We start from the raw sequence: 16236 nt of genomic DNA, 5'->3' as shown, positions 1-16236 counted from the left end.
TATATTTCTCGCTCATTGGCAGCAGCGAGTGTCTTAGTTTTGAGATAAGGAACTTGACCTTAGGAGAGCAATACTTGATTTTAATTGACTTTTGAGGTTACTGACTAGCCAGACTCATAAATGATGGGATGATTCCTAAATGATGGGAGTAGGGAACCTCTTGAACATGGTAGAGGCCAACTTCCCTGCATCTTAACTGGAAAGTAAAAGGAATCATTTTGTTGTCCATTCAGAAACAGAAGTGACAGGTCACCTTGCATTAATAGGAAAGTTATGTGGGGAGCAAAAAAGCACTCATTGACATATGTCCTGAGAGATGCTGAGTATGTTAAGCTCTAATCCAGCCGAACGCAGGCCCCCTAATGTCCTGTTCTGCTCCTCTGCAGGCTTAGCAATGTTCTAATCCCAAAAGGCACCATGGTGAGGGAAAGGGGGAACCTGAACTGGCAGATACTAAGTTATCTTCCTCTCAAAGTAAATTAACCATAAGGCTTTGTGTTTATAAATCCATCTCCTGGAATTTCCTGGGTGCCTAAAAGCCCCAAGAATTCATCATAAACTTGAATCTTCAAACCTACCAAATGAGGACAAGATTTGAAGACAGAGCAACCCCATCTGGCTTGGATCATCAGTAAACGGTTTATAGAGGAAGAAGGTGTCAAGTAGAAGTTAAGGAAGCGGTGAAAAGGCTGGAAATCCTTCCAACTGCCAGCCTCTGACCTGCAGCACCAGGGAATCTCAAGTCCTACCACACAGAACCTGCATTTTAACAAAATCCTCTGGACTCACTGTACATTGTTTTGAAAAGCAGTAATTGAATTGAATACTAATTAAAAAGGGTCAAACTGAGGAAATCTAAGGGCCAGGTTCCCGAGGCTCACGTTCCATCTATTTTCCAAAGCTTTTCTGAATGCTTTGTCATACCCCACACCCTAACCCCTCCACTCCTCCCACATCAACAACCTAAATGCCTTAAAAAAAAAATTTATTCTCCCCCTGCCCCCCTCTCCCACCTTGTCGGCTCTCAATTCGCTATGCATTCTGTGTCTACTTGTCTCTTTAGGCAGCACTGGGAACCTATCCTGACCTCCCAGAATGGGAGAGAGCTCAATCTCTTGTGCCACCTCAGCTCCCTGGTCTGCTGCATGTCTTACTGCCTCTCCTCTGTGTCTCTTTGTGGCATTATCTTGCTGTGCCAGCTCTCCACTTGGGCTAGCTTGCCATGCAGGCCAGCTCACCACATTGGCCAGCTCTCCGCTCAGGCCAACTTGCTACAGACGCCAGCTTTCCTTCACCAGGAGGACCTGGGAATCGAATCCTGGACCTCCCACATGGTAGATGGGAACCCAATGGCTTGAGGCACATCACGTCCCGCTTTGTCTTTTAATTGCTACTGCACTGAACTTTAATACCAGTGTTTCTTGTGGTTTTGTCTTCCCAGCTAGACTGTCAGCTTCTTGAAGACAGTTTCTTCATATCTTAGGCATCCTGTATATGCCTTACTAGAAGTGGTACAGTACTGAATAGCATTATCTGCCGAACAGCAATCACTGAAAATGCTTTAGTGACTATTTAGAAATCTATCTCACACTTAGAATCACCCAGGAAGCTTAAAAATCACCCCAAGTCAAAGAAAGCAGAATACCTTAGTGGGGAGTACAAGGCATTGCTGCTAACATTGTTGCTTCTCCCCAATGTGCCTTGAGATTAAATCGAAAAGGCTAAAGAACCACTAATTAAAGATGATGGAAATTATTGATTTTGAATCGAGGGGGTGCTGCTGAATAGTGAATGCCAGCAGATGAGAAAAGGTAGGTGGTTCAAGTGCTCACCTACCACCACGCATTTTTTTAGACTAGCCTAAATTGGAATAGCAAGGTGTGAGGAATGTCATCAAGTGTTTAGGAGCTACGAGGAAACTGCCTTAGTTGAACCACCAGGGAAGCCAAGAATCCTGTTTACCATGTCCTAAAGTTTGGAAAATGCTGTTCCTCTGCTCATATGCCATCACCTGACAAGCAAAAATCACATTTCCTTCTGTATTTTTTCAATTCGATAATTTATTAATTTGTATTGATGTTTCTGTTTGGAGATAAATAAAAAGGCTAAAGGATGTCATTCATGGAAGCCTAAAGTCTGGCTGCCTTTAATGAAGCTATTACTCTGTATGCAAAAAAAAAAGTACCAGAGAGATCACTGATTCTTACTGACAATCCCTGGCAGCAAAACAGATGAATCTTAAATTTAAACATTTCATAGAGAAGTAGGAAGCCTACCTAAAAGTGACTCTCTCCCATACTTCCAACTTAAAAATACGTTCATAGACCCCACTGCAAACACACCATGATGAGATGCAACTGGCAGCACCACAAGTGTCCTTTATTTTTACCATTTGTAGAAAATTGACATTTAGATTTCAAGATTTGGATTACAAAACAACCAGCAGCAGTTTTAAACATTTCAACAATGCTTATGAATTCCACTTTGCTGGCACAAACAAAGCTATTATTCCATGTTCAAAAACGATGCCCTGATGGCATCATTCCACATACTGTATATAGTCAGGCCACTGCCTAAGACCCATTTGTGACTGTGTCTTCTTCCATCTCCTCTTCACCATCATCAGCAGGCCCTAAGGCATAAAGACAAAACAAAAAGTCCTATCAATCTTAGATAATTTATTCATTCAGTATGTGCACACCCCTTCTGTGAGGCTATTATGTGCTAGGTCTTGGGCTAGGTGCAAGAAACCAGAAACAGCCCCTGCCCTCAAGGAGCTCATAGTCTGGAGACAGCCTTTTACAGGTATTGGAAGGGACAGTCAATTGTCAAGGTGTTTTATGAAAATCAAAAATCAAAACTACTGCCTCCCATTCTAACTCATTCTGGTCTATAAAAACTCAATTTTTGTGAGGGTAAAAAGCTTATACTTGCGTTTTCTTCTTGCCACACTATCATGGACAAAGACACTGGGAGTACTTATTCAAAACACATTTGGGCACTTAATTACATGCCAGATGCTTGGAATACTCAATAATTTTACTCCCTCTGTAAATTAGGGAAATATGGTAACAACAATCAAAAGGTAATTAAATTTGTTCAACAATTTATGGAGGGTATTTTTGCCAATGTATTCCAAAAAAGGAATTTTGTTTTAGCGTTGTTTGGGAAAATAACTCATGTTTAAGCCTACTGTTTCATTAGATTTCTAAACACAAAACTACCAAGAAAGAATGCCACAGGGAAGTGCTACTTGGCAGTCTGGGTCCACTGAGATCCAGCAAACAGATCACCATGAATGATAGTCTTTCTCTCCCCCTCCATGTGTCTTCAGATTAAATTTTAAAATCTCAAGAGACCCTAAGGTCCAAATGAAGTATTCTGGGGAAATTCAATAATTCTGTTATACTGCAGTCAAAATAAGCAAAGTTGTTTTACTTGCCTTCTCCCAATCTGTCATCCAAGTTGTCTTAAAAGCCTTCACTAGATTTCTAATGTTCTCAAGACCAAAGATCTCAGCCTTCCTGTGTCCTATAGTGCCCCCTCCTCACCCATGCAGCGTGGCATGTACCTACATGGTAGTCTCAACTGTCCCACTTTCTCTCTGCTTTTCATAACAGCCTTCCTTCAGTTCTTCAAGTGTGTTATGCTCCTTTTAACCACAGGGTTTTTGCCTATGCAGCAACCTCTGCCTAGAATGCCTCTTTATCTTTGTCTAGTTCAGTGCTACTCAAACTATTTAGTCTCAGGATCCAAGAGTTTTGTTTATGTGGAATATATTTATCATATTAGAAATTAAAATTGAGAATTTTAAAAATTAATTAAGATTGAGAGGTGACTACTAAGGGGTATGAGGTTTTTCTCTGGAGTAATGAAAATGTTCTAAAATTGATTGTGGTGATGAACCCACAACCCTGTGATTATACTAAAAGCCACTGCCTATACACTTTGGATGGACTATATGGTCTGTGAGTATATCTCAATAAATCTGCTTTTGAAAATAATTAAAATAAATATATGTTAATACCTATATTTATATAAAAAATAAAATCTAACCCCCAAATATAGCGAAGACTGGCATTATTTTATATTTTTGCATATTTCTATATAATGTCTGACTTAATAGGAAGTTAGCCAGACTCTTGAATCAGTTTTTAGTTTTCCGCCTGCTGCAATGTTGTTGTTGTTGTTTTTAAAGATCTATTTTTATTTATTCACCCCCCCACTGTCTGCTCTGTGTGTCCATTCGCTGTGTGTTCTTCTGTGACCGCTTCCATCCTTATCAGCGGCACCAGGAATCTGTGTTTCTTTTCGTTGCGCCATCTTGTTGTGTCAGCTCTCCATGTGTGCGGCGCCATTCTTGGGCAGGCTGCACTTTCTTTTGCGCTGGGCGGCTCTCCTTATGGGGCACATTCCTTGCACGTGGGGTTCCCCTATGCGGGGAACACCCCTGCGTGGCACGGCACTCCTTGAGTGCATCAGCACTGCACATGGGCCAGCTCCACACAGGTCAAGGAGGCCCGGGGTTTGAACCGCGAACCTCCCATGTGGTAGGTGGATGCCCTATCCATTGGGCCAAGTCCGCTTCCTGCAATGTTGTTGTGATTGAAGGAAATGAAAAGAAAAAAAAAAAATCTAGCCTTACATAGATATGTTGTTAGAAAAGGTAGGGATATTCTAGTAGCCTTTACAGAATAACTGTGGATATTCTTTTTTGATATTATGTCAAAATTTGAAAAATAGTAGTTTCTTAAAGGTTAGTTTGCAATGCGGACCCTGAAACTCTTTATCAATGAACTTGTACTTTCTTATTTGAAAATCCTTTGGTTTAACTTGTACTTTAAATGGAGATTTTACCCATTGATTTTTTAACATTTGGAAAATATCAATTGACTGAGTGATGCAGCTCCCTTGAATGTTGACCCATCTTACTGTACAAAGTCAAAACAATCACGTCCATTAATAGCACTGATTTCCTCAGAAAAGTCTCCGAGTACTGGGAAGCTATCAAGGTTATAGTGGAGAGTTCAAGCTTTACAAATTTTCATTTTCTGAATTTTATCATTGGGAATAAATATTCCAGTTGTTTTCCTTGAGGTAACAGGCTCACTTTATTCATGTTTGAAAAAGCATCTGCCTCTCCACTGAAACAACTATACAAGTGCTTTCCATGAGGCAAGTGTACAACTTTGGCATCCAAAAGTGTTTCATGTGAACCTCTCATCCTATCACCCAGATGATCATAAAGATATGTACTCAAGAAGCGATATTTAACAAAATTAATTATTTTCATTGCTTCATCAAGGACATTCTTAAGTGAAACTGATAAAACACTTTACTGAGAGTACATGGCAGCAAAGAATATGACTATTAATAATGCCACATGGTCCACTGCCCTGATTTGTGTTATAGTACTAGCAATTTCACCCACTTTTGCTCTTGTGCCATCAGTGAGCCCAATGAAGAAAGCAAATAACATCTCGGTGTTACAATGAAAGTAGTTTTTACCTTACAGACCCTCAGAGACCCATGGATCACACTGTAAGAACCACTGGTCTAATTAAGTTATTTTAATGGTTTTTTGCTCTTAGCTCAAACATTAGTTTTCTAGGTTAACATTACACAAGCCTCCAAGCCAGACAGAATTCCCCAGTTACATTTGTATCAAAACTTATAATATGCATTTATTTGAGCATTTTTAAACTATTATATCCCTAGTGCCCAATCTATTACCTGACATAAAGTAGATACTCAAATATTTAGAAAAGCTAACACTTATCAAAAACCTACTTGGGAAGAGGACTTGGCCCAGTGGTTAGGGCGTCCATCTACCACATGGGAGGTCTGTGGTTCAAACCCCAGGCCTCCTGGAGCCGTGTGGAGCTGGCCCATGCACAGTGCTGATGGGCGCAAGGAGTGCCGTGCCACGCAGGGGTGTCCGTGCATAGGGGAGCCCCGCGCGCAACGAGTGCACACCATAAGGAGAGCCACCCAGCGTGAAAGAAAATGCAGCCTGCCCGGGAATGGCACCGCACACACGGAGAGCTGTCACAAGATGACGCAACAAAAAGAAACACAGATTCCTGTGCCGCAGACAACAAGAGAAGCGGACAAAGAAGAACACGCAGCATATAGACACAGAGAACAGACAACTGGGGGTGGGGTGGGAAGGAGAGAGAAATAAATAAATTAATTAATTAAAAAAAAAAAAAAACCAGTTATGTCATACTCTGTGCTGCTACACCTAGAGTATCTCACTCAATCCTCCAAACAACCTTTTGGGGTAGGTACCATTATTATACCAGGTTGGTTTAAAGATGAGCAAACAGGCTTGGTGGGATTAAGAAACTTGCCCAAGGACATAGTTGGTAAGACTAAGGTTTGTGTCAGAGCCTGTGTTCTCAACGACTAAGCTATTCTATGTAAGGGTAAAAGTCCACCCTACTAACTCCAGGGTTCGGCTTCATTCTATGGCTCTGAAATAAATAATCTTTGCTTCAACTTTTACACAAAAAAACCCACATTCCTTTGACTTAACATACTTTATCAAATAATGTCTTCATTTTCAAACAACATTTAAAGGGTTAACATTCATTTGGAAGTACAAAGACAGAATATACTTTTCTGACCTGATCTGCGTTCTCTGCCAGGTATCTGACCAGACTGCAGCAGTCCCTTCAGCCTCTCCACTTCAGCCAGAGTGGATGCATTAGCTATCGCATTCTAGATGACAGAACATAATGGAGATAGCCAATTAATTTAAACTAAGTACCAATCACTCAGAAAACATCTACAGAAATTCAGAGCAACTTTTATGTTAGAACATTAAGTAGTTCTGTGATGGGGGAAGAATTTTATTGGCACACTGAAATAAACCCAGAAACCAAATCACCAATTTCTAAAATTGGTAAAAAGATGTAGGCTCTCTTGGAAAAAAGAGCAAATAATCACTCCACATGTCCTAAAATATTAGCTGAATACCTATATTTGGAATTATATATTATAAAAAAATATGATTTTCCATTGATATCAAAAAGTATGTGTCAGAGGCAGCAAATATTTCAAACTAAAATTTAAGGCAACTACTGAGCCAAGATACCAAAGGTAACTAACTGTTCTAAGTGCCTCATAATAAATGCATCCTGGAAAAACGAGAAAGATCAGAGCTGCCTCGACTTTGATTGGCTCACACAGTTAATTTAAGTCAAAGTCTGGTCAAATACTAACTTTAAGCTCCTTACATAAATATATCTTTATTGTAATAACTGTAGGCCTTAGAATCTGCAATGTTCAGAAATTGGTTTATTATACAGCTTTGTGTCCTGAACACATCTCAGCTCTCTCCAATTCAAGGGTCCTAACACATTACCTTGATTGCTTCTACATCCCCTGGAGATGGCCCACCTTTCTTTTTGTCAGTTGGCAAACCAGCACCTGGATTAAAACTGAGGCGGTGGGCGAGAGGGAAAGAACAACATAACTGTTGAATCCAGACCAATACAAGTTGCTTCTCTTTTACTTTCAAAAGTTTTTGAAAGTAATTCAACCAGTGTAGTATCTTATCTTTGTTAACAAACTGATACAAGAACTCTCTCCTTCAGAAACACCACCAGTTCATCTTCCTATAGAGAAAACAGGAAGTATATAACATCATAATAAGAGTGAATACTGAAATATTTGCTCTGCTAACCTGGAAGATATTTCATGTGATGTATGGGGCACTGCTGGCCATGGACCACCAGCACCTAAATTTCATACCATATTAGCCATGGTTGTTTTGCTTAATTTTGCAAGAGGCAGACTGCTGGTCATGTAGTGTTTCTGAAGGTGAAGTGGAGTTAAGTTGGATATCCGTCTCTTACGTTTTGCTTCTCCTGGCAATATCCTTTGCAAGCTGTGCACCCCGTTTGCCCTTGAACATTTTCTCTGCTTCCTGACGCTCCTACAGCGACACCACACACACAGTTAATGGAAACAGGAATACCACATGCATGTAGATGCACTCCTCAGAAAACATGGAAGAAAACTCTCCTGTGATACTTTGGGCTGGTAACAAATACCGAAGAGCCAATTTCAACTTAAAAGCTTCCTGAAGAAAGTCCTCTCTCCTGGCTTTAAGGAGGGGCTCTATAGGAACTAAGAAGGTAAAGAAAAAAGGGGCTCCTGATAAAGGAGAAAAAACATTCTCATTAGAGTGGCTCAAAAATGGAATATCATATTAAGCTCCAAACTGGGATATATCCAAATAAATAACCTGTTGTCAGTGTGCACTGTGGCCCCAAAATTTTGCCAACTACTGGAATGACCAACAGTACATAAAAGAGCTTAAACTCAAAGCCTTATCAGAAACTAAGGGAGTAACTAAGGGAGATCAGAGATGTGAAGGAAAAAAAAATCTGTCTTCATATTTTCTTCCCCACATTTTTAATACAAACTGATAGTGAAATTTATTTGAACAGGGAATTTAAAAAGTCAGTAAAAAAGATTAAAAGTAAAACACACAACTCTATCACGACTCACAATGAACAGAATAACATTAATACTTACTTTTAGTTTCACTTTCTGGAAATCCAGTACTCTGACTTGTGGAACTTTATAAATTACATATAGTCTGTAATGCTTCTTATTTGTAACAGGATTTCTGAGAATACTGTAAGAAAAGGAATATAAGGCTAAATCTGTTCATGACAAAGTATTCAAGAGGCCCACGTGAATAAAGTCTAACAAATCTATAAATCAAGAAAAATGTTACTCTTCACACCTTTCAAAGTCATAATTTAAATAACACAAGGAAAAACTTTTAGAGCACAGGGGCCCAAAGAAAACATTTTCGGTGTTTTTTTTAAAGTATTTTTTTAAAAATTGATTGCTTTAAGGTCAATGCTGATAAATGTGTTATTTTAAAGGACTTCATTAGTTCTCTCACCACCACAAATAATTTCCATACCTTAGATAAGTCAGTGACTTGAGAGATGCCAAAGGGTCCAAATCACCCTGTAAAATAATCACCACAAGGAAAAACAATGCATTATTTTGATAGTTTGAAATAGTGGGTACTTTTAGAGCAAGGACACCACCTTGCCTTTTATTTTTTTATTTTATTGCTTTAGCACCTAGCACAATACTAGCACAACACTTTGTTTAATAAATGTCTATTTAATGGTGAATATTTGAGCTTCTTAACTTTAAAATCTTTGGCATTTACAGCTACTGTGTCAACAGCATAAGACAAAAAGTTTCTTCTACACTAAGGAGAAACTACCACAAAAGATCCAAATTGAGTAGAGGGACAAGAGAGACAATGAGATAAAATACAGATAAATGGGAAGGGGACACAGCCAGGAGTTCGCATAAACTAAGCTGCTCTTTTTGCATAGGAGTTCTTATAAACTAAGTTGCTGTTTTTTGCATACTTTACAAACACCACCACAGAAAGCTCTAGAGCTGGCCCCTGGCATATCACCTCTAGATGAAACCTAACGGATGGTCCAAAAAGTGACAACTTTCACTATACACATACACAATGACAGTATAAAACAAAATGATCATGTCTTGTGGGGTTTAACAAAAATAAATAAATAAATAAATAGTGTAACAAGTTAGGGGAGAGATGAAATGTTTCAGGTCTCTATATTATTTAGGAGGACTGGTTAATTTTAGACCTGACAAATACGCGCGTTTTAATTCCTAGAGTGTTGATGAAGAAAAGAAATAGAATGAATAATTTCTAAACCATTAGAGGGAAAAGGAAATGACAAAAACACCCAAAAGAACAGTAAAGGAGAAAAAAAGACATGCAGAATGGGTGGGACAAACAGAAAGGCCCAAAAAAAGACAAATTCAAATAAGGGTAACCACATTAAATGTAAAATGGACTAAAACAATAACTAAATAAATAAATGGACTAAATGCTCCTTCATTTAGACATACTTCAGACTGGATTTAAAAAATATTCTAACCATATGCTGTTTTTAAGAGACAAATCTAAAATATAAGGTTCAGAAAAACTGACAGTAAATTTTGGATGGAAAAAAATTTATCATGCAGTTTTAGTAACTGAAGCTGGTGATGACAGCACAACAATATAAAGGCAATTAATGTTGTTGAATTGTTCACTTAAAAATGGTGAAAATGGCCAACTTTATGTTATCAATTAAAAATTTTTTCCTGTTCAAAAAAATAAAAAAAGATTTATCATTTATCATGCAACTACTTACCAAAATAAATTTGTTTTAGTGTATTAGTATCAGATAAAATAGACCTTAATGTAAAAAAGCATTAGTAGGGATAAAGAGGATCACAACATAATAAAGGTACAGTTTACCAGGAAGACATTAAAAACTAAAAATTTGCATGTATCAAATAAGGAAACCTAAAATATATGAAACTAAAATTGATAGAGATGGTGGACTTGGCCCAGTGGTTAGGGCGTCCGTCTTCCACATGGGAGGTCCGCGGTTCAAACCCCGGGCCTCCTTGACCCGTGTGGAGCTGGCCCATGTGCAGTGCTGATGTGCGCAAGAAATGCCATGCCACACAGGGGTGTCCCCTCTGTAGGGGAGCCCCACACACAAGGAGTACGCCCCATAAGGAGAGCCGCCCAGTGCAGCCTGCCCAGGAATGGCGCAGCACACATGGAGAACTGACACAACATGATGACGCAACAAAAAGAAACACAGATTCCCGTGCCGCTGACAAAAACGAAGAGGACAAAGAAGATGCAGCAAATAGACACAGAGAAGAGACAACCAGGGTGGGGGGGAAGGGGAGATAAATAAATAAATAAATCTTAAAAAAAAAAATCGATAGAACTCCAGGAAGATAGTCAAATCCACTATCAAAATGTGAGATTTTAACACACCTCTTGTAATAATTGCTAAGACAGATAAAAAAAATAATTAGCATCAGCCTTCATCTTTGCGAAATTTAAAATACAACTATAATTTCTCTAACAGTTCCTATATGTGACACATTCTCTATGAATGTGCATCTCATACATTTCAGAAGGGATGTGACCTCAGGGTGGTTCTTTCTTACTTTTGGAGTTAAGCACCCTCTTTGAAAATCTAAGGGAAGCTATGGACCCTGGCCACCAAGAAAAGGAACATATAGTTCATTCTAAACAATCAGGGTAATAGGAGGCAAGGTTATAAAAATCCAAAATCAAGTTACACAAAATGGACTTAAATACCCAGTGAAAAAAATTTAGGTTATGAAACAAGAATATAGAACTCAATTTTATTAAAAATTATCCATATGGAGCAAAAATTTAAAAAGAGTAAAAACAGGTAAAAATAATCCAGAGAGAGAAAATGCCCCTTATCTCACACAAAAATCAGTTATAGGTGGATTGTTGAAATTGAAGAGTAAAACAAAGTTTCTCAGAACTGTCCAAAAGAAAAGTTTAATGTGTGTCACGTGTGAAATTTAAATTTTTACTAGTAGTCACCTTCATAGAAAAAAGAAACAGGTTAAAACTAATTTTGACATGTTTGACTGAATCTAATATCCAAATTATCATTTCAACGTGTAATAAACAAAAATTATTGAAACAATTTATACATTTTGTGGCAAGAAGGCTTCGAAATCTAGTGTGCATTTTACAGTTCTAGCACATCTCAATTCAGACTAAACATGTGACAAGCAGCATTAACATATTGGACATTACAATTCTCGAAAACAACATAGGAGAGTGTCTCCATAACCCTGGGGTAGGAAAAGCTTAAATAGAACATCAAAAGCATTAATGATAAAAGAAAAAAACTGATAAACTGGATTATACTTAAACTAGAACTTTTCTACCAAGATACCCTAAAAGAGTAAAAGGCCAGCCAAGTCACAGAGTGGGAGAAGATATTTCTAACACTTATAACCCAAAAGGATTCAAGGCCAAAGTTAATAAAGGACAATAAAAAGGGTTGATGACATAATTTTCTGTGAATTTTTCTGGCTTTTCCAAATATCATAAAGGAAGCATATAAATCCTTTAACCCCTCCCCCAAATACATTTTCCCCCTGTACAACTTACCAGTTCCACAAGACTGTTGTTGGTGAGAATAAGTTCCGTCAGACAGGGAAGAGCCTGGTCAAGTCCCTCACCTATTCGGCTACAATAAAAATAGAAGACTCCTCTTTTTATAAGGTCAGTAAGCTAAGAATTGTACTCAGTTTTTTTTTTTTTTTTTTAAGATTTTATTTATTTATCTCTCTCTGCCCCCTAACCTATTCCCCATGTTGTCTGCTCTCTGAGTCCATTCGCTGTGTGTTCTTCTGTGTCTGCTTGTATTCTCATTAGGCAACTCCAGGAACTGATCGCTGGGACCTTCAAGAGTGGGAGAGAGGCGATTATTCCTGCGCCACCTCGGCTCCCTGTTCTACTATGTCTCTTATTTTCTCTCTTCTGTGTCTTTTGTTGCATCATCTTGCCACGCCAGCTCTCCATGTTGGCCAGCACTCCTAAACGGGGTGGCTTTCCCATGTGGGACTGCATCCGTGTGGGGGGCCACATTTTCATGTGGGCCAGCACTGCGCGTGGGCCAGTTTGCCCTCATCAGGAGGCCCTGGGCATGGAACCCTGGACCTCCTATATGGTAGATGGGAGTCCAACTGGTTGCGCCACATCTGTTTCCCTCTACCTCAGTCTTTGCTCAGAGAATTTCAGCTTCCAACTTGGAAAGGACCTTAGAGATTCTTCTTCCAACACCCTTTCTGACGGAGGGGAGATGAGGTACAAAGAGGAAACCTTGTCTAAGGTCACAGGATTAATATTAGAATCAGGAGGATTTTAGAACACATATCTTCTGAAAGCTGCCTAGGGCTCTTTCCACTAGCACACTACCTAGTGAGAGAGCATTTCAAGACTTTTCCATGCAGGCAGCACAAAAATACAAGTTATTCTGCATTATCAGCTCAGATACAAGATACACAAAATCTACATCACAGGGAATGATTAACTTATGAGAAGTATGTCTTTTAAAAACCTTTACACGCAGTCTTTCTTAAAGACATTATCTATATACCTGCTGTAACTTTTCTCCTATAAAATTTACAGAGTTCAGGTAGGGTCACAAGATTTCAATTTCAGTTAGCAATATAATGGAAATACACTGTAACTAAAGAAATATAAGTGGCAGAGGATGCAAGGTAAGAGAGAGTTGCTTGATAAAAAATAGCATAATTTCTGGAATCATGTATAATATATCCCTTTAATGTGATCCTTCTCATTTTTATAACTATTGTTCTAGAAGCCCAAATGTGTACCACGCAGCATGTTTTTAATTTAAATTAGAAACTTACCATGAATATATAAATATGCAAGATTTCTGAAATAGATGCAAATAAGATTAGACCAACACCAAGTTAAACTTCTGGATGTCCATGGGAAAAATGCAGGTAATTTCTCATTTTAAGAAGAAATATGTCAATTTAACTGGCATTATGCATTACAATTTATTCAAGGATTATTGCAATATTTACTCTAGAGAAAATAACTACTTTCTACTAGCAGACACTTACCATATTCTGTTGTTATTTACTAATAATGTTTTCAATCTTCTCAACAGAGGAAAACCATCCAGTTTCCTGATTTCATTGTCAGAAAAATCAATAGCATCAAACTGGTCTAAAGTAGCACCTAGATTTTCAATTACAGGAATTTTATACCCTATAAAATGAAAAAATAAAATAAACACAAGAAGTATCAAGCAAAGAGGTTAAAACAGTATCATAATTAAAAGTAATCTTAAAACACTAACAATATTTCATGGTAATATGACTGAAGGCTTTCCTTCATTCAAAAATATTTATGTAGGACCTGCAATAAGCCAAACACTGAGCTAGGTACTGGAGATCAAATGTCGAACAAGACACAGGTCCCTATGGCTATGAAGCTTATAATCTAGCAGTAGGCATGAAGATGCTGATGCTGTAATACTAGCAGCTAACATTTATAAAATCTTGACAATGTGCCTTGTACTGTTCCAAGTAGTATATGTAATTTTTCTCATTTAGCCCCACAAGTTAAGTTTTTTCATCACCTTGAAAAATAAAATGAGCAAGGTGTTAATAATAGGATGGTATATGGGTGGGAATACTGTATTTTATACAAAATTGTTCTACAAATTCACTTCTCTAAATAAAACAAAGAAACTGAAGCTCTACAATTTAATCAAGGCCCCAGAGCAAGCTACACTTCAAGCTGCCTACTATCAGTGTCCAAGCCTCGTTCATTCCATATGGACAACAGTTCTCAACCTCTTTTGCATTCCATCAGGCTAGATTCAAAGAACTCATCAGGATATTCTCCTGATGTGATAGTTCCCAGTTACTTCACTCCCCCCAGTTCCAATTGAGAGTTGAAGGTCTATTGTTTAAACATACTAAAGCACCCTATGAACCATTCACTCAAATGCTCATAATTTGTCTAATAGGGGCATAATTATTGTGCCAGGTGCTAGGAAAAGAAATAAACCCAGCCAAGGCTAAAATACACTATTCAGATGTGTAAGAAGTACATTCAAGTACTGCACCAAAATAAGTGTTCTCAACAGTGGGTGCACCTCAGAAGAAAGAAGGTAGCAAGAAATTGAAGACGGTGAGTTACTCTTGAACTGAATCTTTCTCTAAGAAAGGTGATGTCAACAAAATAAAAGCTCTGGGATTTCCCAAAGGTCAGCAAGGAATCTAATCAGAAAGGATAGCCCACAAGAAGAGGTGCTACTGAGACCTGTCTCTTCTGTGGGAAAATCTCAGGCCAGGAATGGATCATCCTATCCTCAGATAAGATCACATCCTTTCTTTACATTTTTTCTAGAGCAGTCCCTGAAATGTTAAGTAGCTAACTAAATTCCCAATTTCTGACCAGGATTTACTAGCGCTGAAATATCACAGGAATCTCAACAGTTTGGAGAGCACCCTGTGGTGGTGGCTGGAAACACGTTCCTGAAAAGTCTTGGTGAAAACACCTGGATCTTTTTAAATGTTTTGATAAAAGGGAACATAAGACAATTAAAGCCAACAAGAATACTGGAAAAAAGAAATAATCGCTTTTGTTCCCAGAATTGGCTTCCCTCGCCATAAGTTCGGGGTAATTACCACAAGTCCTATCTACCCTCACAACGTCGTTTTTTTAGGAGGTACCGGATATTGAACCTAGGACCTCGTACATGGGAAGCAGGGGCTCAACCACTGAGATACATCCGCTCCCCTCATAAAATATCATTTTTAAGTATTTAAACCACTCGCCTTGCACTAGAGTTTACAACAATTAATAAGTATATTTTCCCGGCCCGCAAAGAGCTCAGATAGCAAACACCCCCAAAGGTCTAACAGAGGCCCACAGGCATAGGCGAGGAAGCAATGAATTCAGCAGCGTGTGTACGAGTACGAGACGGGCAACAGAAGCTTCTGATGTGTCTAACGGGAGACTCTTTTGGTAATAAAGGCAAAAAGCCCCTCTAGGCGCCGGCCCACAGAACATGACACAGTCGGAACCGCGCTCCGCGGGCGGGCGGAGGCCGGGGTCATTCTGACGCCCAGAATCCAAGCCCAAGAGAGGCTCCAACACGAGGCCAGGGAAGGCCCAGGGACCACCGCCCGAGGCCCCGGACTCACCTCGTAGGTCCAGCTCGCGGTCCCGCACCGCATTGGTGTACTGCGCCGCCTGCTCGATTAGCTCCGCGGTCAGCTTCACCATTCTGCAGCCTCCCGCTTCCCAGGACTTCCCCACGCCGCAAGCCGCAGCCTCCCGCCGGCGATAGGTCCCAGCGTGCCCCGCTCCCGCCGCCAGACAGCACCAATCGCAGCCGGCGCGTGCGCACGCAGCTCGACCACCAGGCGGAAGCAATCGAACGGCCACGCCTCCGGACTCGTTCACTGGTCCTGGCGTTCCCTGAGAATGGCTGAGGTTTGGGCTTTCTTCCTGGACGTATCTGGGGTCTGGAGGGCCCTTGATTCCAGAGATTTGCATCCCAAAGCTAAGCAAACCGTGAACACTCCCGAGTGGCACTTTCTCATACATGAGTGCAATGTGGGAGCTGGGGAAGAAAACTATGAACATTCTCACTCTACCCGGGAGGGCTGGGAACCTCTGGGTTCCAGTGAAAGGTCAGGGACTTCTGGTTCCCGTCGTGGTCCTGGACTTTGGACTCTAAGCTACAGTGTGGGAACCGGGTCCTGGTCACCCTTATATATACAGGTTGCTGGGACTGCCCTTCTGTCCTGTGTCAGGCCCAATTG

At 39.7% G+C, this 16236-nt stretch overlaps 1 protein-coding gene across 1 annotated transcript; it reads right to left on the bottom strand.

The window, feature by feature from the left end:
- Positions 1–2347: 2347 nt before the first annotated feature.
- SNRPA1 (small nuclear ribonucleoprotein polypeptide A') lies at positions 2348–15791 on the bottom strand. The gene is made up of 9 exons (XM_004462107.5): positions 15613–15791; positions 13516–13663; positions 12029–12107; positions 8948–8994; positions 8548–8650; positions 7863–7942; positions 7370–7445; positions 6630–6723; positions 2348–2632 (listed from the first exon to the last, which is right to left on the bottom strand). The coding sequence occupies exons 1-9, from the start codon at positions 15692–15694 to the stop codon at positions 2574–2576; spliced, it is 768 nt and encodes a 255-aa protein (XP_004462164.2). The 5' UTR covers positions 15695–15791; the 3' UTR covers positions 2348–2573.
- Positions 15792–16236: the final 445 nt, after the last annotated feature.

The sequence above is a fragment of the Dasypus novemcinctus genome, chromosome 3 (genome assembly GCF_030445035.2).
Source record: "Dasypus novemcinctus isolate mDasNov1 chromosome 3, mDasNov1.1.hap2, whole genome shotgun sequence".
NCBI lineage: Eukaryota > Metazoa > Chordata > Mammalia > Cingulata > Dasypodidae > Dasypus > Dasypus novemcinctus.
This window is presented reverse-complemented; position numbering and strand designations above follow the sequence as displayed.

What these genes read in the sequence shown, in the direction of transcription:
- SNRPA1 (XM_004462107.5), bottom strand. Translation starts at nt 15,694, where the DNA reads ATGGTGAAGCTGACCGCGGAGCTAATCGAGCAGGCGGCGCAGTACACC. An exon ending in GTAAATAACAACAGAATATG is followed by an intron (nt 12,108 to 13,515) that starts GTAAGTGTCTGC and finishes TTTTTATTGTAG; the next exon opens with CCGAATAGGTGAGGGACTTG. An exon ending in TGGCAGAGAACGCAGATCAG is followed by an intron (nt 2,633 to 6,629) that starts GTCAGAAAAGTA and finishes TTTATGCCTTAG; the next exon opens with GGCCTGCTGATGATGGTGAA.